This window comes from Pelophylax lessonae, assembly GCF_965119305.1.
Source record: "Pelophylax lessonae genome assembly, chromosome: 9".
Lineage (NCBI taxonomy): Eukaryota > Metazoa > Chordata > Amphibia > Anura > Ranidae > Pelophylax > Pelophylax lessonae.
The window spans coordinates 85,105,704-85,132,537 of NC_138776.1; the positions used below are offsets into that span (position 1 = coordinate 85,105,704).

Sequence of the window (26,834 nt, forward strand, 5' to 3'; positions counted from 1 at the left end):
CTTCACTAAGGACCTGTCCTTGTAGGATACACTGTCAAGTATTTTGTTGCATTTTCCAGAATGCACGGACAAGAGAAATTCTTTTGTCTTCAGTAGGCCATGTGCCCAATGTCCTACCGATGCATTGCATTGTAATGCTTTGGAATAAAAAAAGTCCTGTATTCTTCATTTTTGGTACTTGAACTGCATTTTGACGTTCAAATCAACCGAAATGAAATATATAAAATATCCATTACAAAGCATCCAAAAGGCACATCGGTGCATTTTACTGCAGTTTGAATTTTTGTGTGAACCAAGTCTAAACTGAAAGCACAGTAGTGTATCACATAAAACACCAAAACTTGTTGTTCCATGTTTACTCAAAAACTGTGGTTACTGGTTCTGCTTTGGAAAATAGTTATTTTACTTTGGTTTTTAGCTACAGAGAAGTCAAAACCAGAGATTTTTTTTCTAGTTCGCAAGTCCAAATCATGAAAATATGATTTATGAAATGCAATTCCTAGTATGAATTTATTCGTTATTCAATATAAATTTGTGTATCACAAATGTCAAGTATCAGTTCACATATACATTATCCCAGACCACATGGAAGAAAAATATATTTTAAAAAAACATTCTTAATTTATTTTTCCCAAATATATTGGAAATATATTTGAAATGCTACAATTTTGGCCATATTCAATATATTTCTAAAAAAAAATTCCTAAATATATTGGAAATATATTTTTCTTCCATATGGGAGGTTACACTGATGGGCTATGATTTCCAAAAAACGACAATATCTCTCCTGCGCTCGAGTGGTATGCGAGAAGGTGAATGTTCTAGACGGTTTTATGACACAAATGAAGTGGTCTTGCTGCCCCCCTCAGGACCAAAGGTATCCAAAAGGCACTATAAGAAAACAACAAGAGAAGAGCGCACCGACCTTGTGCATTACCACTTAAAAATTTATTAAAATCAAAGGGTAGCGTACAATATACTCACAAACGTAGCATATGAACAAGCATATAGGAAATGGGCACCGCTCGCTTCCATTCAGGTGGCGATTTTGGCTCTGAGGAAGAGGGTACTGCCTCGAAACGTGTAAGCTACATCAGGTTGTGAGGACGCCATCACGCTATCCAGCAGTAGAGAAGTGTCCTGAAAGCGAGCAGTGCCCATTTCCTATATGCTTGTTCATATGCTACGTTTGTGAGTATTTTGTACGCTACCCTTCTTTGATTTTAATAAACTTTTAAGTGGTACTGCAAAAGGTCGGTGCGCCCTTCTCTTGTTGTTTTCTTACACTGATGGGCTAACCTGGCATTAGTCGTGGTAAACTTAACATGCTTTATTATATTGCTTGGTGCAATACATCATATGCATCAGCTACAGTTGACATTTGCCAAGTGATAGCAGTCTGTTAAGGCTAATTAAAAACTTTGGAAAAGTTTAATAAATCCAGTGAAAAGTCTTCAAGTCTACTTTTATCAAAACTTATAGGCACTTGTATATTATTAAAACATGCCCTGTATAATGATTAAACCACTTAGTTTAATGTACAGTATGACATAAACATTTGACCCTTACCTCCACTATTTATATTGCAGCTAAGGCATTATACGGTACATCAAACTCTACCCTCGTCCTTACCCCACAGAAATATTAGGGGGTGAAGAATCCAGCTCCTGTTAAAGTGCAAGCTGAGTTTAAAGGTCCTTGGTGAGAAAGATATCAGTGGGTACACTTGTAATAGCCTTTGTCTCCTTCAATGTCGACTTCTTCATCAGAATCCTCCGATATGTCTGTGTCCAGGTTCTCCTGGGAATTAGGGGAGGGAGAGCACTGGGAGCCATCTAAAGAAGAGTCTTTAATTTTCTGCTCAATGCTCAAACAGTTCTCTTGGCCCTCCTCGCAGTCATTTTCTAGACTTTCGGTTTCTTCTTTCTTATTTCCCTGGGGGTTCTCCTAAAATAGAAATTTCAGTTAGCATTTTAATGAACTGCAGCCTCTCTAGCCTCAAACTCTACAATCCGTGTTATGATAGTACGTTTCAAAACTAGTACATTTGTTTTCACACTGGGCCTTGTTCATTACCATAAGGGTGTAGCTTATTTACAACTATCATGGTTGATTGCACTGTTATTTAAAAATCATATATTTTATGCTTACAAGCATTCTTCAGTCTATTTTCTTCAACATTCTTTCACACTGCATTAAATTGCCAGTACAGGGGTGGAAATGTTCTCAGAAGCCAATCATGCCTAACAATAAAGGTTTTTACTTCACCTTTACGAAAAAAAACTGCCTATGCAGATAAGGGGTGCCTGTAGATAAGAGCAAACTGTGCAGCTTTGACCAAAGTTAAAGTGATTGTAGGGGCCCCTCCTTATACTTACCCCAGCCCCTCCTAATATGTATATGATGCACATCTTATAATAGTGGCGTCTATGAGAGAAGAGGCTTTCTTGGCTCACTCTCTCCTCATAGGCTCAGAGACAGCAGCGGGAGCCATTGGCTCCTTCTGCAAATCACAGCCAATGAGAAGGGAGCAAGGGGCGGGGGAGGAGCCTCACTCTGTGTGTCTATGGACACACAGAGCAGTCTCAGGACCGAGCACGCACAAGTGCCCCCTTTACAAGCAGCTTGCTATGGGGCACTTGGTGGGGGGAGAAGCCAGAAGCACTGGACGGGGGACCTGAGAAGAGGAGGATTGGAGCTACTCTGTGCAAAACCATTGCAGAGTGGATAAGTATGATGTTTGTTATTCAAAAAAAAAAAAAAATTGGAGGTTTACAATCGCTATAGGACATCTATGTACCTCTCAAAACATGGCCCAGATTTGGCATCATCTCATCCTGCCTTGTAGCTAGGACATTGCTAAGACACTCCCTACTGATTCAAACCCCCTTGCATGCACTCCCTTTCGCCTGTCACAGTAGTTCTGAGCTCATTGATTCTGTGACGGAGGACATAGTGGACCACACATGTGCTGGAATCAGAAAGCTCATTCTGGTGACAATTGGGATGAGAAGTAAAGGTTGGAAGTGTCTTGGGAAAATCCGAGCAACAAGGCAGGACGGAACAATGCCATCTCTGGGAGTTATTCATCCAAGCTTCTGGAGATGCACAAGTGGCCTACACTTATAGCAAGGTTATTATCTAATTTTAGTCAAATCTTCACAGTTTGTCTTTTTATCCAATGGTGCCCCTTACCTACATAGGCAGTTTTTTTTTTTTTGGTAAAGGTGTAAACCTTTAAGCCAACATTACTATAGTACAATGGTCTTTTCTATTAGGAGTAACAGACAGCTGAAAAATAAAACATTAGTTATCTGGTTTAATTGTTTTAGGATTCCTAGCTTTTGATTTCTTAAAGCAGTTCGAGCTGTGCGAGCAGAAGAGACATATATAACATATATTATGTTATATTAACAGCTAATATGACCAGGATCAGCACAGCAGTCCTGAAACCTGCACCTTAAAAAAGGGAGGTCATGGCTGTTCCCATATTTCTATCATGTTCCCTTTAAGTAGAGGAATACAGCTCAGTATTCCAATGATGGGAAGACATTAAAGTATTTATCACTTTATTAGACAAGCTAACAGAAGCTGTGCAGCCAACTAAGTCCCCCCATAAGTAAAGATTTGCATAGCTTAGTAAAGAGATAAAGTCGTTATGACTTCAGTCATCCAATTATGTGCAAGCAAAATTCTGCTTTTTTTATTCAATTTTCCTGGCAGATAACCTCATTTACTAAGCTAGGTGAATGTTACACTCCTTTGGTAAATCAACCACCTAGTATGTACTGAATTTATTTATCATTCATTTTCTATTATGGTTATTGCTGTTTAGGCCTTTGGGTTTACCGGGCTTAAAGCGGTAGTAAACTCTTTAAGAAAAAAAAAAAAAAAGTTTCCATCTGCAAGGCAATATCATAATGTGCTCATATGCACCTCATACTAGCACATTATGAAAGACTTACAGTACCTTAAAACAAAGCATACCAGGGCACACTGTCACTGCTGCAGAGGCTTCCATCATCAGCCGGCCTTCTTTCCAGGTTCAGGGACTCCGGGCATCTCTGACTGGCCAGGCCAGGATGACGTCACTCCTGCACATGCGTGCGGGAGTTTCAGCTGTGGCACACAGCTCTAAAGAAATGGCACAGGCATGCCGTTCATATAGAGTGCATGTGCTGGTGACCTCACCAGCTGCTGCTTGCTAGAAAATGGAAATATTTTTTTTTTTATCTCCAAATGTTTTTACCTGTAGGTAAAAGTAAAAAACAAGAGTTTACAACCACTTTAATGGTAAAGAGCAACCTGGCTCTCAAAAGATTTCTGTGTGCCATTTGACAGAATCTTTAAAATTTACAACATGACAACTTATGCCATCCTCACCCCTTGGCTGTATCCTTCTCATCTCCTATTGGGCACAATTCACTAAAGGTTATTGCAATTTTTTCAGAATTTCAAAAATTTCAGAATTGTCGCTCTTTTTTTGTTTATAGCGCAAAAAATAAAAATCGCACAGGTGATCAAATACCACCAAAAGAAAGCTCTATTTGTGGGAAAAAAGGAAATCAATTTTATTTGGGTACAGCGTTGCAGGACTGCGCAACTGTCCGTTAAAATAACCCGGTGCGGAATTGCAAAAATGGCCTGGTCATTAAGGGGGTAAAACCTTCCAGTCTAGAAGTGGTTAAGACATACTTCGGAAAGATAAGAGATTTTAGGGAGAGTTTCTCTGTGAATTACACAGTTTTTTTTTTTTTTTACTGAACATTGTGTTATTTTACCGCATACTCGGATGCGGTAAACATCGCTTAGTGAATTGTGCCCATTATGCAATTAGGATATGGGAGGTAAGGTCTGTAAAATCCTACTTTGTGAGCCAACACAATAAGACCCCCACCTTCTGCTACTGTAAGTGCTCAATAAGTGTAGGGGGGCTAAGCAGGCAGGGGAGGACTGGGCCAGGGGGCAGGGGGGAAAATACCCCCCGGGCCACTCTGATGCTTAGTAAAAAGGCTGCACCATTTCTGCCACAGACATGCCTAAAGGATTCCCGGTGAAGAGAAGTAAAAAGTCCCCACTGCTGACCTACTGAGTGCGGGATGAAGACAAGGACAGAGCGCAGACCTCCCCCCAGCATGGATGGTGTAAACTCTGAGCTGAGGCCGGTTCCATGCCCCACTGGAGACTCTCCTCCCCCAGGCAGCACCAACCAAGCTGTCCTAGCTCCCCCCAACTGCCCCCTGTTGACCAGGTCGGGAACCAGGATTCAGCCAGTGAGTAGAGCGCACCTGGAGCAAAACTTCAGCCTGGAATGGGGGTCAGGAGGAAGCCGAGATGAGGGAGAGTGGGAGCAGGCCGAGTCACTGAACCATGGGCCTCTGGTTTGTACTTGCCCCCTGGGCCAAAAGTTGCCAGTCAGCCCCTGTAAGCAGGCACCATCTATTTGCTGAGAGTCAGGTGAGTAAACTGCTATTTCTGCTAATGAAAGCACAGCCTTTTGTATTTAATTGTACAATACCTAGCACAGTTATTTGCCCAATATATGGTTTGGTAGTAGTAGACTATGATAGACAGACAACAGCTTGTTCAGTTAAGCTTTGACAAAAAACACCTGGAAGCTAAATGGTTTCTTTACAGAGCTGCACCAGATTTTGCCCTCTCCAGTTTTAGTAAATCCACCCCTAAATGTTTAAGTACATCTTTCAGAAAACCTCATATAAAATATAGGTAACCAAGAACAGTGTAATACAGTCAAAGACTTAGACCTTACAGACATACTTGAAAGTGTTGTATACTGTCACAGGAAATACAGTTTGGTTTGTGCCAGACTATACCTGGAAACATCTACATGGTGCTTTCATTCCAGTTACACTGTTTGACCAGACTCTCAAAAACCTCAAAAAGCCTATTTTACAAGTGGAAAATGACGTTTTGTAACCTCATGTAGTAACTTCAGAAAACAATATAACCACATAACCATAAAGACTACATTCTCATGTGAGACAAGTCTGAAAAAATATTTATTCCTGAATTTGGTCAGTCTTGAAATTCTAACAAGTGTAAACTAAACTAATGATTGTTTCTAATCCTAGTAATGCTTTGGCATGAATATTGCCAACAAAACTGGACCCTGTGAGGATACACAACACTTCAGACTTCTTATGGTAATAATATTGTTTGTAGCGAATGGAGCTTCAAAAGTTTAGCTTTTCATTTAGACTCCGTGCACACTAGTGCGATTTTAAATGAAACTCGAGTCACACAGAATCACATGACAATGGAAATCACACTGTTTTCAATGGTGCCTGTTCACATCAATGCATGATTTTGGAAAAGAGTCCTGTACTACTTTGGTGCAATTCCCACACAATTTTGGACCCATAAATTATGCAAACCACGTCAAAGTAGCATCTAAGTAGCATCCAAGTGGCACTTCATAATCGCACTATAAGCTGGATCAAAATCAGATTGCAGCAGTGTGAAACCAGTCCTAAGTTCACGATTGGGTCAGAAGGAAGTTGTGACCTATGTGTTACTTATCTGGCCAATGATTAAAGATCACATTCATCACTTAAAGGAAGATAAAGAGTCATTGGCTTCCTATATGACCATAGGGGTTGAATTTGGACAGCATTTGGACTTGTAGGCACAATTGGATTGGCCTTTAGGTATGCTGGCATGCCAATGGAGGGGAGGGCAATTCTGCAGGTATGTTTGGCGCTGACTTTTTAGGGGGTAAACAATAACCTGACCAGTTTTTATTCCTTTTATTCCTTATATGAGACTTGGCTGATGGAACCTGGTACTTAATAGACATTATATCAGTGTTTCTCAACCTTTTTTCAGTTTAGGCACCCTTTAAAATTATGGACAGTCTCGAGGCACCCCATTCTAAAATGTAAAAGACTATTCTAATAGCTTAACACAATGCAGCAACGTCCACACATAAGACACCCAACATTATAGATGATTTATTCTTCTAAAGCAAATACACTTTTGCACACTGGTACTGACTAGTATTCCAATGTTTCTCTTCTCTCTCAATTTATCTCCATCAGTCAGCTAATGTGACCCCAGTGCTGAGGGAGAGGGGCACAGGAGAGTCAAACAAGGATGCTGTGGAGGCAACAGACATTGTCCTTATTAATTGATGACGTCATTGGTTGTTAGGATGCCAGTGTCTAGAAAGTCGCAATGGTTCATAATGAAAACCCATGGCTTTGTGTAACTATAAGGCAGGCTTGATCCACCTGCTGGTTTGTATACAATTTTTGATAATTTTTTAAGCATTTTGCCAAAGCACCCATGAAGGCACCTTAAAACGAAGTTCCACCCATTTGCTTCCTCCCCCCCTCCGGTGCCACATTTGGCACCTTTCAGGGGGAGGGGGGTACGGGTACCTGTTTGTTGTCCCCCCCCCCCCCCCCCCGCCGAGCCAATCCAAATGCGCAGCGCACTTCGCGCATGCGCATTAGGGACCCGCCCGCGAAGCCGCAAGGCTTCACTGCTGGGTTCCCTTACCGGCAATGGCGGCGGCAGCACCTGACAGCCGATGGAAACATCGGCTGCGGTGCCGACAACGCTGGACTCCAGGACAGGTAAGTGTCCTAATAGTAAAAGTCAGCAGCTACAGTATGTGTAGCTGCTGACTTTACATTTTTGGAGGGGGGGGGGCAGAAGCTTTAAGGCCTGGGCACCCTGGTTGAAAAAGGCTGCATTAGATTGTTGCCTGATAGAAATAAAAATGGCTAGATCTTCAAACACCTTCAGATTTAATGCTTTATTGGCCTTTTTCATAGTGAAAAATACCTCTTAAGATTGAGAGGCAGGATGTCTGCTAAATTTTCAAGGTAAGTGTAGGCAAATGGTCCAAGATGAGTAAAAGCCATCTAATGTCTATAAGTTTTATTAGGAAGTGATTAATTGGCTATAACTGACTGTACTTCAATGCCACAAGCAACTGCCCATCCCTGCAGGGCTGAGAGTATTAACAGATACAATTCAAGACAAGGAGGTAGACTGGGGAGTTAGTTCACAAAAACAGTCATTAGCATTTTTAAATCAACCTGTATCTTTCCCAATGTAGGCTGCCAGTATAGTTGGCACCTAGAACTTTAGGGCATTTAGATCTGGTGAAAGAAACCTAGCCTGTAATTTGTAGCTGAATTCTATAAAACAAGTATTCATGATATTCATGGGTGGATATATAAAAGTTACAGAGCTTACCAAAACTAGTGGCATTATCACAATGGGTGGATATTTTAACACGGCTGACTTCCTGTGTCATAATCCCACAGAAGAAAAATACCAAATGTCACTTGGTTGCTTGCGTTTGACTTCCCTGGCTGTTTACAAAGGGGCTTATGAATTCAAGTGTTTAATATGAATGATTTGTAATGCCCAAAAGCAGTAAATCATGTTACAAGCATCATGAAAATGAACACAGGAATGAAATGCTTTGCAGCTCCAAGGCTTTGGTTTCAATCTCACCTAGAATGCTGTCTGCCATGGGTGTCCGCAGAACTTTTTTTCAGGGGGGGGGCATCATTTTAAGGTCACCCATACTCCGCCCCTTTTCAACATTGTCATCAAGGGGAGGGATTTAATCATTATACTTATTTTGAGTATTTATTTTTAAAGGGCAAACGGCAGCATTTATTTTCAAAGCGAAAATGATCCTTTTCCCTTAAAGCATGTTATACAGCAGAGTGCTTGTGCCCCCCCGTATCACCTAAAAGAACTAGCTGATCCTGCCTGGCTATATGTCCTTCCCTCTGTAAACTGACCATGGTATACCATGGCTGCTGAGCCCTGACACCATGGTCCGTTTACAGGCCTCCGTCATCCACAGCTCACCTGTCCTCCTCTGTCCTCTCTCCCCCCTCCCTTCCTATCTGCTCCTGCATCAGTGCCCCTCCTGCTGCTGTAGTTTCATTTAGTCCCGGTTCACACTACCGCGACTTGTCAGGCGACTTGTCAGCCTGTCAAGTCGCGGTCCATTCTGTGCTACGGAACCGTTCTAATAGGAGCGACTCAAGTCGCTCCGACTTAGAAAATAGTTCCTGTACTACTTTGGGGCGACATCGGAGCGACTTGCATTGACTTCCATTATGTGAAGTCCGTGCAAGTCGCGCCGAAGTCGCGGTGCACGCGACTTCACAGGTCGCCCCCGAAGTCGGATCGCCATAGTGTGAACCGACACTTAAAGTTTCAAATCTTGTCTACATTCTGTTTAATAATCTTGTGTGCCCCTGTGTCTGTGTTTTATAAAAATAAGCCATTCTTTACAAGTTTTCAGAGTGCCTCACATGACCCACCACCTCTCTCCTCCTTTCCCCCTGCCCTCCACCTCCCCTCCCCGCAAACTGCAGTGAGGAATCCTCGACCACACCTGCTGCAGGCGGCTGTCAGCCGGGTAGAGGAGAGAGCATACGGGTCACGTGAGCGGTGCTCGGCACTCTGAAAACTGGTAAAGAACGCCTTTTTTTAAAAAACACAGACACAGGGGCACACAGGATTAATAAACAGACCAGACCGGATGGTATAAAGTGGCTTAACAACCACTTTAAAGGGGAAGTTGAGATTACAGGGGGGGGGGGGGCATTTGCCCCCCCCCCTGTCCCTACTTGCGAACGTCCATGCTGTCTGCATGGAGTTTGTTTATTCCCCCTGTGTTTCTGTGGGTTTCCTGACACAATGCAAAACATTCTGCCATATTAATTGAATTTCTTCCATGTTTGGCTCTAGAGAGTTTGGTAGGCCATTAGACTGTCTCCGCGTGGGGCAGAGACTGGTGTATATGTCACTATATACTCTGAAAGGTGCTGCATAATAAGTTGCCACTATATAGATACTGAAAACAGTTAAAGAAAGGCTTAATCTGATTAGTTGCTGTGTGGCAGACAATTCTTAGTACAGATAATTTGATAAATGTAGCTGACAACAGCAATAGGCCACAAAAGTATCTCAATTTGAATTTAGGTGTTGGAACTTTTACATACACTCACCGGCCACTTTATTAGGTACACCTGTTTAATTGCTTGGTAACACAAATTGCTAATTAGCCAATTTAAATAGCAGCAACTTAATGCCTTTAGGCAGCTAGTCGTGGAGAAGAAACTTGCTGAAGTTCAACCAGATCATCAGAATGGGGGAGAAAGGGGATTTAAGTCACTTTGAACGTGGCATGGTTGTTAATGCAAGACGGGCTGGGCTGAGTGTTTCAAAAACTGCTGATCTACTGGGATTTTCACACACAACCATCTCTAGGGTTTACAGAGAAGGGTCCGCAAAAGAGAAAATATCCAGTGAGTGGCAGTTGCGTGGATGGAAATGTCTTGTTGATGTCACAGGTCAGAGGAGAATGGGCAGACAGGTTTGAGATAATAACCAATAACCACTCGTTACAACCAAGATATGCAGAATACCATCTCTGAACGCACAACACATCGAACCTTGAAGCAGAAGACTGTACTGGGTGCCACTGCTGTCAGCTAAGAACAGGAAACTGAGGCTACAATTCGCACAGGCTCACCAAGATTGGACAACAGAAGATTGGAAAAATGTTGCCTGGTCTGATGAGTATCGATTTCAGCTGCGATATTCAGATGGTAGGATCAGAATTTGGCGTAAACAATATAAAAGCATGGATCCATCCTGCCTTGTATCAAAGGTTCATGCTAGTTGGTGGTATAATGGTGTGGAGGACTTTTTCTTGGCACACTTTGGGCTCCTTAGTCCCAATTGAGCATCGTTTAATCTCCACGGCCTACCTGAGTATTGTTGCTGGCCATGTCCATCCCTTTATGACTACAGTGTACCCATCTTCTGAAGGCTCCTTCCAGCAGGATAATGCACCATGTCACAAAGCTCAAATCATCTCACCACTGGTTTCTTTAACATAACTGCTGAGCTATTGTTTTCTGACAGGGGGACACCCCCCCTGCCAGAATACTTCAGTTAGCGCTCTCAGCCATTGGCTGAGAGAACTGTTCAGGTGCTGATTGGCAGACCTTTTTCGGTCATGCACCTTCGACAGAAGCCGGCTGCTCTGTCAGACCGGCTGCCGTACACATGGGCCGAATGTTGGCCAGTTTCTATTGAACCGGCCAATTCTGCACAATATTTGGCCTGTGTGCATGGCCCCTAAGGTTTCTCTAGAGCAGTGATGGCAAACCTTGGCACTCCAGATGTTTTGGAACTACATTTCCCATGATGCTCGTACACTCTACAGTGTAGTTGAGCATCATGGGAAATGTAGTTCTAAAACATCTGGAGTGCCAAGGTTCGCCATTACTGCTCTAGAGGTTACTAGGGGTTTCTTGGGCTGTGGCTGATTAACCTCAAATTTGATGGTTTGTGCATAATTCCTGGGGGGGGGGGGGGGGGTGGGCTATGCCACTTGGTAGAATTGCACCAGTGATCTTTTTAACCGTCTGTAAGGATGGCATTTTGACCACCACTGTGTTAGCCATTCTTTCCAATAACCCCAAAATAAAAAAAATTTGCAGTGGTTCCCTGAAACTTAAAAGTTATTCTAGGGTTCCTCTGGGATAAGAGGGTTGAGTAAGGCTCGTCTAGACTATCAATAGACATACATAGCATCTGAGTGTGAATTTGTTAAGTCTAGCACCTACTTAGCTGCATAGGTGTGAATAGTACAAACTTACATGCGGACCTGGGTGTAGCTTGTGAAAACACCGATTTGATGCAGGCGGGTCATTAACAGGATTGCTTTAGGTGCAGGCTAATAAGATGAGCAGCATATGGCTTGACACAACAATTAGTGGCAGTTTTAATAGCCGCTATGGGATGATAGTAGCCTGAGCCATCTATCTGCTCCTGTTTAGAAGCTTTTAGCATTATTTCTGCCTGAGCAGGTCCCCGATTCACTTAAGGCACTGTTTGCTTTTCTAATCAAGTTGAAGAGTTTATTTAACCACCCAAATGACTTGGGCATACAACCAGGAAAGGCTGATCACATTAAATGATAAGTCGATTGTAACCACCATAGAAACCAATGTATTTGATGTACCTGTTTAAGCCGCCTCCATTTGGCTCTGCGGTTCTGGAACCAGGTCTTCACCTGCAGAGGAGGGAGAGGAGATTGTTATCAGCACAGAAATGAAGCAATATGCATTTTCATGAAATGGATTCATGCTTTAGAACCCGGCCCCTCCTGTGTGCTGGTCAACAACTGAGACAGTGGGGTTGATTTACTAAAGGTCTAGAGACACTGTTCACAATAGCTTATTGAATAAGACGATACTGTGTTCACTTGGAACACCTTATTGGTGTGCAAGGGAAATTTAAAAATATATATATATATTATTTTGTTTGCACTTGATTGGATACTTGAAATGAAAACAGCTTCAATCTAATTGCTAAGGTTAATGAATATTAATTTGCAAAGAGGACAGACTCGACTCCTTTAGTAAATCAACCCCATAGAGTGAATGAGCAAAGCAAGGTGTAAATAGCACTGCTATTGTGTACATAGCAATGAGGTTAATTTACTAAAAAAAATGTAAAAAAACTATGCATAGTGGATTTACACTTTGCAAAGGGAATGTTCACTTAATTTAGTGCAAACACATTTTTATTTTACTTGCTCGTGATTGGACATCATTCCAATTGAACCCAGCTTATTTACTAAGCAAAGTGAATATACACTTTGAAAGTGAACATACTCTTTGCTATGTGAACAGCTTTTTACTGTTTTAGTAAACCAACCACAATGAACTGGTTCAGGGTAGTGATAAGATGAGAAGAGGAAATGTGCAAGAAACATCCTAATTGCCTAATCATTAGTGATAACTCTTTAATTACCAAGTATTAGTGCTACTAATAATCTTTACAATGACTCACAGTTTTGTACATAAATAAGTATATATTATATATAGAGATATATATATAGATATATATATATCTATAGATATATATATATATAGATAGATAGATAGATAGATAGATAGATAGATAGATAGATAGATAGATAGATAGATAGATAGATAGATAGATAGATAGATAGATAGATAGATATGTGTGTGTGTGTATATTCAGTATGTTTGAAGTAATACTGCTAAGAGCAAGAATAACCGCAGTAAACAGAATAACAAAGCAACAATATGAATAACAGGCATTGTAACTACTTAGGGCTCATTTACACTGCTGCATTTTAATGCACACTTTCCAACAAACCAAAACTTATGTGTGGAGGTTCCCCATAATGAAAATAGTGTATGATCCCATTCTATCAGTGCAGTGTGTTTTTTTTTTAAAAAAAGGACATGTCTGTTTTCCCCTGCATTTCAGTGCATTGAGAGGCTTATAGAAGTCCATGGCAGTGCCTACAAATGCATCTAACATGTGGTTTGATGCATAGGCAATATCAGTGCACAAAGGAAAAAGCAAGTTGACTCAGGACAGACCACACCTCTATGCACATGCAAAATCTAAATGGGCTATTATGAGAATTATTCTAACATTTTATCACTTTTTTTCTTTCTCCCCTAGAACAAGTCCCTAAAATCTTACAAAGGTAGATGGGTGGCTTTATGGCTTATAACAAAACAAATATAAAATGCTTGTAATAAATAAATAAATGAATAAAAATTATAAATTATATATATATATATATTTTTTTTTTCTTTTTTTGTTTATTTGTTTATATTTATTTATTTTGCCTAGAACTCCTCTTAAAGTTGTCACAGGTACAGTTGCCCATTGGAAGTTTCCCCTCATTCCTTGCTCTATTAAGAATTGTGGAGTTTTGGATTTCCTATCACAGTGGTAATGGTCTCCAGGACAAATAGAGAGGGTGGAAACGCTTAGAGGAAAAACAGACCACAATAAAAAAAAAAAAAAAAAAAAAAAAAAAACCTGGCAGAATTTCTAGTCTCTCCCTAATCTACCCAAACCTGAAAAATAGGTTGGCTATACATACATAGGCAGGTGACTGGCAAACATCTACATTATAATCATCTTGGGGGTGAAGGGTCTGGGGGACCTCCTGCAGCAATAACATTCTCATATTGGATTTCAGCCTCTGCTTTCTCCTTACCTGTCTCTCACTGAGCTGCAGCATCTTTGCCAACCTCTTCCTCTCTGGTGGTGACAAGTATTTCTGAGACTCAAACTTTTTCTCCAGCTCAATGGTTTGGTCATTAGAAAACCGGACCTGACCACCTTTTCTCTTGTGCAGGGGTCTCTGGATGAAGGGGCTCCACAAAAGAGGTTTACCTGCAAACAATATTACAACATCAGGCACCTTATCCACATCATATGATAGCAGTGCAGCAAGTTCGGGTATTCATGTCTATACTGTAAAATAAGTTAACAAGGTAAATTTACTGGCATTAAAAAAAAAAAAGTCAGCCTTTCAACTAAACCTCAGCTGAGATTACTGATAATGATACATTTTGTAGCCTTCTTTAAAGTCGTATTGAGTGGTTTTGTATCTATTATCTTGAGAGCTTTTGATGCTGGTAACATTTTAGTTTGAGGGGATTTTTTGGCATCAGAAAGTTTGGAGAACAAAAAACACAGTGTAACCAGTTACAAATAAGAAATCGATATTAACTTGATTCTGTATCCATCTTGATATCTTGATATTGTATCCATCACATATAGAAATATGACATTACTTGGAAAACATGGGGACACAAAGAAAGAGTGATGTCAATAATAAGCACACAAGAGATCAATACACACAACAGAAACTTTGTAGCAAAAGTGTGGTTTTATATTGAGCTAGATAATTAAGTTATGAAAATACCACGTACTTACAGCTGTGGATTGATTTTAATTAGCGGGGAAATATGGAAACGCATAGCCGACAAATCAGAAGTCTGTGTGCACAGTACAGTGCGTGTATATCGCTCCAGCAAAGGAAGCCTAGAGGTTAGTACATACATCTGTACACTGGGGTTTATTTACTAGGAATAGAGACTGTTCACCCAGCAAAGTGGATGTTCACTGAGCTTAGAAAATAAGAAGTTGTGTTCCCTTCAATCAACCAATCATGTCTTAGCAAAAATTGTGCTTTTAAAACTTCTTTCAACCATCATTGAGTAATTAAACTTTACACAAGTTTGCCTTATTTACTATCCTTCCTTTTTAAAATGAACACTCATTTTGCTTAGTGAACTTCCTTAGTAAATCATTCTTAGGGCTTATTGCAACAGAGACTAGAACGCTGTGTTATTTCACAGGACGTGTATATATAAATTGCACTGCAGGACAAAATAAATATATATATATATATATATATATATATATATATATATATATATATATATATATATATATATATATATATATATATATATATTACATATTAATTAATTGTTATCCATAATGTCTTCATCATCCTCCGATGGAAGTGCTGTAGGTCCAGCAGATGTTTTAATTTTAGTGGATTTATAAAATTGAAATAAGGTCATTGGGAAGAAAAAACAAGTACAGAAGGAATGTTCATTCTAGATTAACATTCATAATAGCTAATTGCAAAGATTCTATTGAATCGTTATTTGCTTTCATTAGCAAAGTTGTTCTTTTCTATTGGATGTTTTGGGAGAATTAGCCATCAGCCCCCCGACATCACTTTTTAATTAGACTTTAGACTTTTACACATGCATCTACTAATTCTGTAAAAATCTATGTTACCTAAACCAGTTTATAAAAGTTCTCTTGTATTTTAGAAGAGCTGCTCCTGTCTTACACCGAGAGTACCACTGTACCACCAGAGGCTGCAAAGGTGCCATGTAGGCATGATGGGGCTTCCATGCACACTGGCTTTAAAATCGCTGCTTCTACAAGAATTGTGTGTTTTGCCTGTAGAAGCAGCTCAATATCCTATGAGTCCACGCACATTAGGACGATTACAGGCATATTTTAAACTCAGCATTCTGTTTCCAGTGTGTCTTGAAGCCCCATAATAAGCCCCTTGGACCTGACAAGGCATGCTGATACTTGTAGTTTTATTGCCTGATCTGTTAGACTGTAACAAGTGAGAGGATGTCCACACTTCCGTGAATGTATTTCCTGATCTCTATCAGATTGTCGTACAGCTTTACAACCCTTTATGTCCCCCTGTAATATGTGTTGTATTGTTAAGAATGGAATAATAAGTTAGAAAAGGCATCGATTGCCAGTGTTGAGTCTGCATAACACAATCAGGCTCTTGGGAGAACTAGAACCAGCCAGTTCCCCTGTGATCTATCAGCTGTGTTGTATTCCTCATCATAAAATATAACCAATATATAATTGTCAACATGTAAAAATATAAACGCTATAGATATAAATGGGATATTAAACCTTCAAATAATTTCTGTCTATAGAGCCACTAAGATTTTAGGGTTTATATAATGCTCCTATATAACATTCATGTATGACTATACAAAACTTTCAAAAGCTTTTCAACCTGAACCAGAAACTACTACAGTGGGGAGTCACGATTTCCAAAACACAGATGACTTCCTGATCAGTTACTGGAGAGAATGCTGTCAACTGTCACTTGTCTGTTTTAGCCTGGAATGGCAGTTAACAGAACAATAATCTGAAAGTAATATTCCTGACAGAGGTTTCACATTCTGTGCAGGTACTGTGTCTATTAACAGATTTAGAAATATCGGCAGCTCTTTTATTTAAATTGAATCTATTCTATGCTTACTAATTTGTTAAGAAATTAAACAAATGCATGCAACAGTGCAATTTATTGTGTGGTGCTTGTTATTACAACCATGATACATAAAAAAAATATATATATATATATATATATATATATATATATATATATATATACATACATATACATATATATATATATATATATATATATATATATATATATATATATATATATATATATATATATATATATATATATTGGCGATTTATTAATGCAATAGATAATATTATTAGAAAAATGTTCACTTTGCAAAATGATACATTTATAGGGTTGTGTTCACTTCAATTATCCAAAAGGTGCAAGCAAAACATGTTTCTGAAATTTGTCCTTATGAGGTTTTCAAAGTAAACATAGCTTCACCCTATTTAAAAAGTTAAGGGGGTCATTGGTTTTTGCAATGTGAACGTTGACTTTCTAAAATGAACATTTCCTACTCTTTTGGTAAATCCACGTCTATGATACCCATACATAACCATTATTCTCGTTCTAATAAATGCAAACAAGTTCATTTTAGATCTATTAAAGTGAAGTAAAAGTAAACAATTTTTTTTACCATCTTGCCGAAAATATTTTGTGCAGACCCCCAAGATTGGAGGTGGCTATATGTGTTTCACCTACATAAATGTGTTATTAAGGGCTCATGCACAGTGCAGCTCAAAAAAAAAAAAACTGCTATATTTGAGCTTCCATTTCTCTGTCTAAAAGCTTGAAGAAGTTTGGGCTTTTTTGTGCTTTCACTTTTGGGGGCTTTTTTGCCAATTTTTTGAACTTTTTGTAGCTTTTTTTGAGCTTTTTCGCGCTTCTGTGAGCTAATTGTTCTTTTATTTTACAAACCCTCCCCTCAGCTCATGTTTCCATATTTTTTTTGTGCTTTTTAATTTTTTTTTTCAAGCATTTTTGGGTGCTTAGGCGTCTTTTCAGCTCAAAAGCTCCCATCAGAAATTCGAGTTTGGTGGGGTGATTTTTTGTATGCCTGTAAGCTTATATGCCATAGACACATTGGCTAACATGGAGGTTAGTTTCCATGCAGAAAAAAAATGAGAGCTCAAAAAAGCTCAAAAACCTGTAGGAGCAGCTTCTTTGAGCTTTTTTGAGATGTAGTGTGCATGAGCCATACGCAGGAATTAATGTAATTATTAGCAAGCACAGCAAGACTTCTACAACAATTTTCCAAATTTCACAGAATCTAGAGGTGAGACTATACTGAGTTAAAGAAAGACTGCTGTAGGTAAAACTGGCTTCATTCACAAAGCTAACACACCAATAGAAATCTTTTTTTTTTTTACAGTTATTTCCAGTTGAGTCCAAAGAGATTTAAAAATTATAGTCACATGGGTAAAATAGAAGCTTGTGTGAACTGAGCTTAAAGTGGAACTTTAGTCAGAAAATGAAGGCCTGCTAGATAACTTCAGGCTGGCCCCTTTTGCAGGTATAGTTATGTAAAACATTAAAAATAGGTGCCTACACTGTTTAAAATCCAGTAATACACTGCACCCTCTTCTGCACATGCTCAGTTACTCTCCATTTTTAGGCACTTTTAGACACTGCCGAGTTTTTAGAGGCTGATCTGCTGACAACCTTAAAGCGGAATTAAACCCTCCTATCCTTTACAGCCAAGGAGCTGCTTCTGTTTGATCTGCCATGGTGCTGCAAATGTGATCAGTTATGACATCAGCCATTTGATGGTTTGACAGTTTGGTTGAGGAAACAAACAGATGTGGCAGTTAGCAATCCCAGGATTCTAGGAATGTAATTTTTTTGGAACTGTAAAATCGATGGCTTTAGTTATGCTTTATGATTTACTGCTGTTCATGAGCCCTTGGCTTCAGCAAAATGGCAGCCTCCAGCAAGAGGAAATAGGAACAATGCTGGAGGCAATTTACAGCACATACTAATTTTGGTAGCTTAATTATTGATGTGGAATGTATGTTCCTTGCTAAAGAACATTCTTTTTTATTATTATTATTTTTTTTTTTTAAGTAACAAACATGCTATACTTACCTGTTCTGTGCAAGGGTTTTGCACAGAGCAGCCTGGATCCTCCTATTCTGGGGTGCCCCGACATCGCTCTTGGCTCCTCCTCTTCATTGGGTGCCCCCACAGAGAGCGTTTTTCCATGGGGGCACCCATGTGGGCGTGCTCCCAGGTCCTGCTCCTGTATCCATTGACACAGACAGCAAGACTCGACCCCGCCCCCTCTCATGTCACTGGATTTTATTGACAGCAGTGGGAGCCAATGGCTCCCGCTGCTATCAATCTATCCAATGAGGACCTGAGACAGTGGCTGGAGCTGCTGGGCTTGTGCTAGTTGCTGGAATAATTGGGTTCAGGAAAGAAAAGGGAGGAGGGGTCTGGGGGAAAGCTGAAGCAAAAAAGGTTTTTCACCTTAATGCATAGAATGCATTAAGGTGAAAAAATATGAGACTTTACAACTCCTTTTAATATCTCTATCATCAAGCAGTCTTCTAACCGTTATTTCTGCATTATGAAAATAAACATGAAAGGTGGACCCTGGACAGTCCCTACTCTGTACTTCAATTCTAAAAATTAAAGTAGGAGTCTGGATGTTTGCTAGTGGCAACAATAAATGTTCTGCAGCTCATGTTTGAAAATGTAAGGATTCAGAACAGAAAACAGTGTGTAGTTCAGGTCTAAAAGTTAAAGTAGGAGTCTGCACTGTTGCTAGGGCCAATAAAAAAATATTCTGCAGTTTATGTCTAAAAATTAAAGTAGGATGCTAGATGTTTGTTAGGGGCATCAAGAAATATTCTGCAGTTCAAGTCTAAAAATTAAAGTAGGATGCTAGATTTTTATTTAGGGGCAAAAAGAAATATTCTGCAGTTCAATTCTAGAAATTAAAGTAGAATGCTAGATTTTTATTTAGGGGCGACAAGAAATATTCTGCAGTTCAAGTCTAAAAATTAAAGCAGGAGTCTGAATGTTTGCTAGTGGCAACAATAAATATTCTGCAGCTCATGTTTAAATATGTAAGGATTCAAATCAGAAAACAGTGTGTAGGTCAGGTCTAAAAGTTAAAGTAGGAGTCTGCATTGTTGCTAGAGCCAACAAAAAATATTCTGCAGTTCAAATCAAAAAATTGAAGTAGGATGCTAGATGTTTGTTAGGGGCAAGAAGAAATATTCTGCAGCCCAAGTCTAAAAATTAAAGTAGGATGCTAGATTTTTATTAGGGGCATCAAGAAATGTTCTGCAGTTGAAGTTAAAAAATTAAAGTAGGATGCTAGATGTTTGTTAGGGGCAACAAGGAATATTCTGCAGTTCAAGTCAAAAAATTAAAGTAGAATGCTAGATATTTATTTAGGGGGGACACAAAATATTCTGCAGTTCAAGTCAAAAAATTAAAGTAGGATGCTAGATATTTATTTAGGGGGGGGCAAGAAATATTCTGCATTTCAAGTCTAAAAATTAAAGTAGGTGTCTGGATGTTTGCTAGTGGCAACAAGAAATATTCTGCAGTTCAAGCCTAAAAATTAAAGTAGGAGTCTGAAAGTTTGTGGGTGACAACAAGAAATTTTCTGCAGCTCATGTTTAAAAATGTAGGGATTCAAAACAGAAAACAGTGTGTAGGTCAGGTCTAAAAGTTAAAGTAGGAGTCTGCATTTTTGCTAGAGCCAACAAAAAATATTCTGCAGTTCAAGTCTAAAAATTGAAGTAGGATGCTAGATGTTTATTAGGGGCAACAATAAATAATCTCTAGTTAAAGTCTATAGATTAAAGTAGGATGCTAGATTTTTATTAGTCTATAGATTAAAGCAGGATGCTAGATTTTTATTAGGGGGACAAGAAATATTCTTCAGTTGAAGTTTAAATAGTAAAGTAGGATGCTAGATGTTTTTTTCTAGGGGCAACAATGAGTGTGTGCACAGAGCACATCTTTCATAGATCTGCTCATGTGCCCATATGCCCATGTATGTGTAGAAGTCATGGTGGTTTGGTTGCTATAGGTTAGTGCAGTTGGCAGTCCTTTGTACAGAGTTACAGCAGACTAAGCCCTGCTCTGACCATGGTGGTTCAGCTGTCTTGTGAAAGGCTCTGCTTGCGTCAGTTGGTGCTGTGTAAAAAATAAAAACAGCCCTTAGAAAAATAGGAAGCAACTGGTTATTTTAGCCACTGCACCGTCTCATCCCACACAGAGGAAATGAACAATATCAGAAAAACGGATCCTGGCTATCAGAAGCCGAGTGTTTCCTGAATTTGTCTGTATTGAGGATGTCGATAAAATAATCAACAGTGTGCACGAATTCCGAGGAAGAGGCAGCCAGGAAAACACTTAACAGCTTCTGAGGCCAGATTTACTCCTATCAAGAGCTCAAGGTTTCCTGTATGAACGGAAAGGGGTCAGTCTGCACCTCTCCGACCAGTCCCGACTAATGAGCAGCACAGCCAAGGCACTGCTTGTTCAGCTTCACCCCTAGGGACTGAGCACAGGAACCAGATACAGCTCAGCATCCCTCCAAACCTGGCCCATCACATACATATACTGTATGACCTATACATAGACAACCCTATAGGAACCAGATACAGCTCAGCATCCCTCCAAACCTGGCCCATCACATACATATACTGTATGACCTATACATAGACAACCCTATAGGAACCAGATACAGCTCAGCATCCCTCCAAACCTGGCCCATCACACACATATACTGTATGACCTATACATAGACAACCCTATAGGAACCAGATACAGCTCAGCATCCCTCCAAACCTGGCCCATCACACACATATACTGTATGACCTATACATAGACAACCCTAGGAACCAGATACAGCTCAGCATCCCTCCAAACCTGGCCCATCACACACATATACTGTATGACCTATACATACATAGACAACCCTAGGAACCAGATACAGCTCAGCATCCCCCCAAACCTGGCCCATCACACACATTTACTGTATGACCTATACATACATAGACAACCCTAGGAACCAGATACAGCTCAGCATCCCTCCAAACCTGGCCCATCTCATACATATACTGTATGACCTATACATAGATAACCCTATAGGAACCAGATACAGCTCAGCATCCCTCCAAACCTGGCCCATCACATACATATACTGTATGACCTATACATAGACAACCCTATAGGAACCAGATACAGCTCAGCATCCCTCCAAACCTGGCCCATCACATACATATACTGTATGACCTATACATAGACAACCCTAGGAACCAGATACAGCTCAGCATCCCTCCAAACCTGGCCCATCACACATATACTGTATGACCTATACATAGACAACCATAGGAACCAGATACAGCTCAGCATCCCTCCAAACCTGGCCCATCACACATATACTGTATGACCTATACATAGACAACCATAGGAACCAGATACAGCTCAGCATCCCTCCAAACCTGGCCCATCACATACATATACTGTATGACCTATACATAGACAACCCTATAGGAACCAGATACAGCTCAGCATCCCTCCAAACCTGGCTCATCACACACATATACTGTATGACCTATACATAGTCAACTCTATAGGAACCAGATACAGCTCAGCATCCCTCCAAACCTGGCCCATCACACACATATACTGTATGACCTATACATAGATAACCCTATAGGAACCAGATACAGCTCAGCATCCCTCCAAACCTGGCCCATCACATACATATACTGTATGACCTATACATAGACAACCCTATAGGAACCAGATACAGCTCAGCATCCCTCCAAACCTGGCCCATCACACATATATACTGTATGACCTATACATAGATAACCCTATAGGAACCAGATACAGCTCAGCATCCCTCCAAACCTGGCCCATCACACACATATACTGTATGACCTATACATAGATAACCCTATAGGAACCAGATACAGCTCAGCATCCCTCCAAACCTGGCCCATCACACACATATACTGTATGACCTATACATAGACAACCCTATAGGAACCAGATACAGCTCAGCATCCCTCCAAACCTGGCCCATCACATACATATACTGTATGACCTATACATAGACAACCCTATAGGAACCAGATACAGCTCAGCATCCCTCCAAACCTGGCCCATCACATACATATACTGTATGACCTATACATAGACAACCCTACTACTTCCAGGGACATTCTATACCTCTCATAACTGTCCATGGAAACACAGCTACTCTGATCTCATCACTAACCGACAGACCTAAACATCATGTATTCTAGGAGCTTAAAGATAACCTGTCACTGACATGCACAGAAAGGGAGAATGGTTTACTAAAGGAGTAGTAGAGGCTGTTCACGTTGTAAAGCGAAAGATAGTAAAATTTTTTATGCAAGGTGATGGAGGGAGCACAGGCTTACCTTATTTACTAACATTGACTTTGCAGAATGGACATGCACTTCACGAAGCAAAATATATAAAATTTTACAAATGTAGTATATATGAGTGTGTGTGTGTCTTATACTTTATATACATGTTATGGATATATTATTGATGATATCTCTTCTCCTCTATGTATATATACTGAGTATGTATATATAAAGAGAGCGAGAGAGAGAGAGGGAGAAAGAGAGAGAGAGAGGAGGGAAAAAACGAAAGAAAAAGAGAGAAAAAAAAGATTCCTTATTAAACAATATATGCAATGCAAAATGTGTGTTAATTTCAGAATAAATCTGACCATACATTATACAATATTCTTCTACAATTTTCCTTTAGATTTACCAAAACCATATAATATGAGGTGAAACCTAAACACTTTAAATTTGTATGCAATCAGGCAGGCCCTTCCACTACATAGTTGAAGGTAAATCTAAAGGAAATTGAACTGTTCAACCCCAATATTTCACTATATTGTATAATTATAAACTTGTTGGTTTTTCCTTTTTGGATTTATGTTTAAAACTTCAATAAAAATCATTGAAACTAAAGGAAATTGAATACGAAATTTGTATAATGCATGGCCAGCTTAAGTGCCTTCAGTGGCCATGGGAGAAGTGGATTTGAACCAACTCAGCTGTAAAGGTTCATGAAAACTGTTTACACTTTGAAGGGTTTGATGTACCAAAGAAACAGAAAATGGTTCTAGTTTAGTAAATGTGGAAATTAATTTCCCTGCACATGATTGGGTATCCTAACATACATAGAGCTGTGAACATAGCTGCCCTTTCATTTTAGCTAAGTCACAATTTTCTACAAATTAGCGAGTCAATAAAAAAAATCTCTAATATTTACTATAACTATTTATAAACAAAAACGGTGCAAAGGGCAGACACATATACCAACCCATTGCAGAGCAGTGCAAAGGGCAGACACCTATACTAACCCATTGCAGAGCAGTGCAAAGTGCAGACACCTATACTAACCCATTGCAGAGCAATGCAAAGTGCAGACACCTATACCAACCCATTGCAGAGCAGTGTAAAGTGCAGACACCTATACCAACCCATTGCAGAGCAGTGCAAAGGGCAGACACCTATACTAACCCATTGCAGAGCAGTGCAAAGTGCAGACACCTATACTAACCCATTGCAGAGCAGTGCAAAGGGAAGACACCTATACTAACCCATTGCAGAGCAGTGCAAAGGGCAGACATATACCAACCCATTGCAGAGCAGTGTAAAGTGCAGACACCTATACCAACCCATTGCAGAGCAGTGTAAAGTGCAGACACCTATACCAACCCATTGCAGAGCAGTGTAAAGTGCAGACACCTATATCAACCCATTGCAGAGCAGTGTATAATGCAGAAACCTATACCAACCCATTGCAGAGCAGTGCAAATGGCAGGCACCTATACCAACCCATTGCAGAGCAGTGTAAAGTGCAGACACCTATACCAACCCATTGCAGAGCAGTGCAAATGGCAGGCACCTATACCAACCCATTGCAGAGCAGTGTAAAGGGCAGACACATATACCAACCCATTGCAGAGCAGTGTAAAGTGCAGACACCTATACCAACCCATTGTAGAGCAGTGTAAAGTGCAGACACCTATACCAACCCATTGCAGAGCAGTGTAAAGGGCAGACACATATACCAACCCATTGCAGAGCAGTGTAAAGTGCAGACACCTATACCAACCCATTGCAGAGCAGTGTAAAGTGCAGACACCTATACCAACCCATTGCAGAGCAGTGTAAAGTGCAGACAACTATACCAACCCATTGCAGGGCAGTGTAAAGTGCAGACACCTATACCAACCCATTGTAGAGCAGTGTAAAGTGCAGACACCTATACCAACCCATTGTAGAGCAGTGTAAAGTGCAGACACCTATACCAACCCATTGCAGAGCAGTGTAAAGTGCAGACACCTATACCAACCCATTGCAGAGCAGTGTAAAGTGCAGACAACTATACCAACCCATTGCAGGGCAGTGTAAAGTGCAGACACCTATACCAACCCATTGTAGAGCAGTGTAAAGTGCAGACACCTATACCAACCCATTGCAGAGCAGTGCAAAGGACACACATCTATGACAACCCATTGGAGAGATCAGTGCCATCTGCTTTTTAATTGTGGCTGCACTTTGCATCAACCTATTAAATCGTCTGTCTATGAATCAAGTAGACCCGACCCTTCCACACACAGCAGCAGCAGCAATACACATCCAATCCACAGTGATCGCAGAGGAGATGCAATCTGTCGGATGCTGTCACAGCAGGGTGCACACAGAGTACATGACCTACTTTTAATGTATCAGATTTGGGTTGTTACTTTTTTTTTTTTAGTTTTGATTTGTTTGTCATCTTCAAAAGTGAAGATTAGATCAGCTCGGTGGGTATGGAATAAACCTGCCTGTGTTCCTGAGTGATGAGAAGCTCTTTGTGGTTACTCTGAGCTCAGTCTGAAAGATCTGAGTACAAATCAAAACAGCCACAGAGGCAGATTTCAATTCCTCCAAGTGATCTATAGTAGTACACAGGGAAGCAAGTTACAAGAAACCTCTGATGTACACTGTACAAGCTGATGGATGGGGCACCCTGGGCATACACTATACAATCTAACTGTACAATCTCTGTAACATAAGGACGAACCTAAACAAAAGTGTATCCAATCAAGCAGTCGCTTGCACTACACAGCTGATGATAGATCTAATAGAAATTATGCAATCAGATTGTATATTATATGGCCATAATTGTAGCCATACACACTTAGATGTTTATATCTGACCCATGTGTGAATCAGTCTAAATGATGCAACCGGCAACAAATCTAATGAGCATAACTTCCTTTCCAATCGATCCAGATCGGATTCGATTAAACTGATTCGATCAGCTAGAATGCAAAATCAATTCGGCAGCACTGAGATGCTTTGGTTATGAATTTGATCGATCAGATTATGAGATTGCATGGCGGAAGCAGATATTTAATTAATTGATCATCGAAGATTATATCTTCCAACTATCAATACCAATCTGCTTCTCCAAGTGTGGCATAATACTATTATTATATTACAGAATTTATAAAGTGCCAATGGCATATCGATGGATAGGGTTGTGGATTATAGATCGATTATCCCTATCGGGAGTGGTGGATCAGAAAATAATTTGATCATTTATGGAAGTCTTTATGGTGGCCTGTGATGGCCTGCAATCTGAACTTGGACCAAATCCCCCCCCATAAACAATCAAGTAACCTGGAACTTACCCAGAGTGTCGTGTCTGATGAGGGCATGGGCATACTCCCCCATGGGTCTGTGGAAAGGGTAGAGGGGGCTCTGGAAGGTGGTGCTGCCATAGGAAGCGGCCAGGGCTGCAGGGTGGGAGAAGGCTGGGTGGATAGGGGTGGGTTCGTAGATGGGGGTCCTGTAGGTGGCTACCAGGCTGGTGAAGGATGAATTCGGAGATGGCATGGTGGGCGCTGTCATGGTAGATGTCCCATTAGAAGCTGCATTCCTCCCAAGGATGTCATCGATGTAGAAGGGTGTGGGGTGCACTGCCTGCAGAGGGGTGGGTGCATACAAGGGCACACTGAGCCCCATGGCAGAGGAGCTGGAGTGCTGGTACTGCATGGCTCCTCTCTACTCCTCCTCTCCTAGTCCTGTCCACACTGATCAGTAAATCCACCCAGAGATCTGCCCGCTCCTCTGCCCAGGCTGGATAGAAATGGCCCAAGCAGGCACTGTCCGTTCACTGACATCTACCCAGCCCCACACCAAACCTCCATGCCT

The 26,834-nt window shown here is 40.4% G+C and overlaps 1 protein-coding gene across 1 annotated transcript; it reads right to left on the reverse strand.

Annotated features, from left to right (window-relative positions):
• Positions 1–1,287: 1,287 nt before the first annotated feature.
• Positions 1,288–26,834, reverse strand: HHEX (hematopoietically expressed homeobox). Its single transcript, XM_082269541.1, has 4 exons — positions 26,312–26,834; positions 14,063–14,241; positions 12,035–12,085; positions 1,288–1,947 (listed from the first exon to the last, which is right to left on the reverse strand). Exons 1-4 carry the CDS (start codon positions 26,673–26,675, stop codon positions 1,714–1,716), a joined length of 828 nt encoding a protein of 275 aa, XP_082125667.1. The 5' UTR covers positions 26,676–26,834; the 3' UTR covers positions 1,288–1,713.

Coding starts and splice junctions, on each gene's coding strand:
- HHEX (XM_082269541.1), bottom strand. CDS start 26,675: ATGCAGTACCAGCACTCCAGCTCCTCTGCCATGGGGCTCAGTGTGCCC. Junction 14,242..26,311: donor CATCAGACACGACACTCTGG/GTAAGTTCCAGG, acceptor TATTGTTTGCAG/GTAAACCTCTTTTGTGGAGC. Junction 1,948..12,034: donor AATGGAGGCGGCTTAAACAG/GTACATCAAATA, acceptor TTTCTATTTTAG/GAGAACCCCCAGGGAAATAA.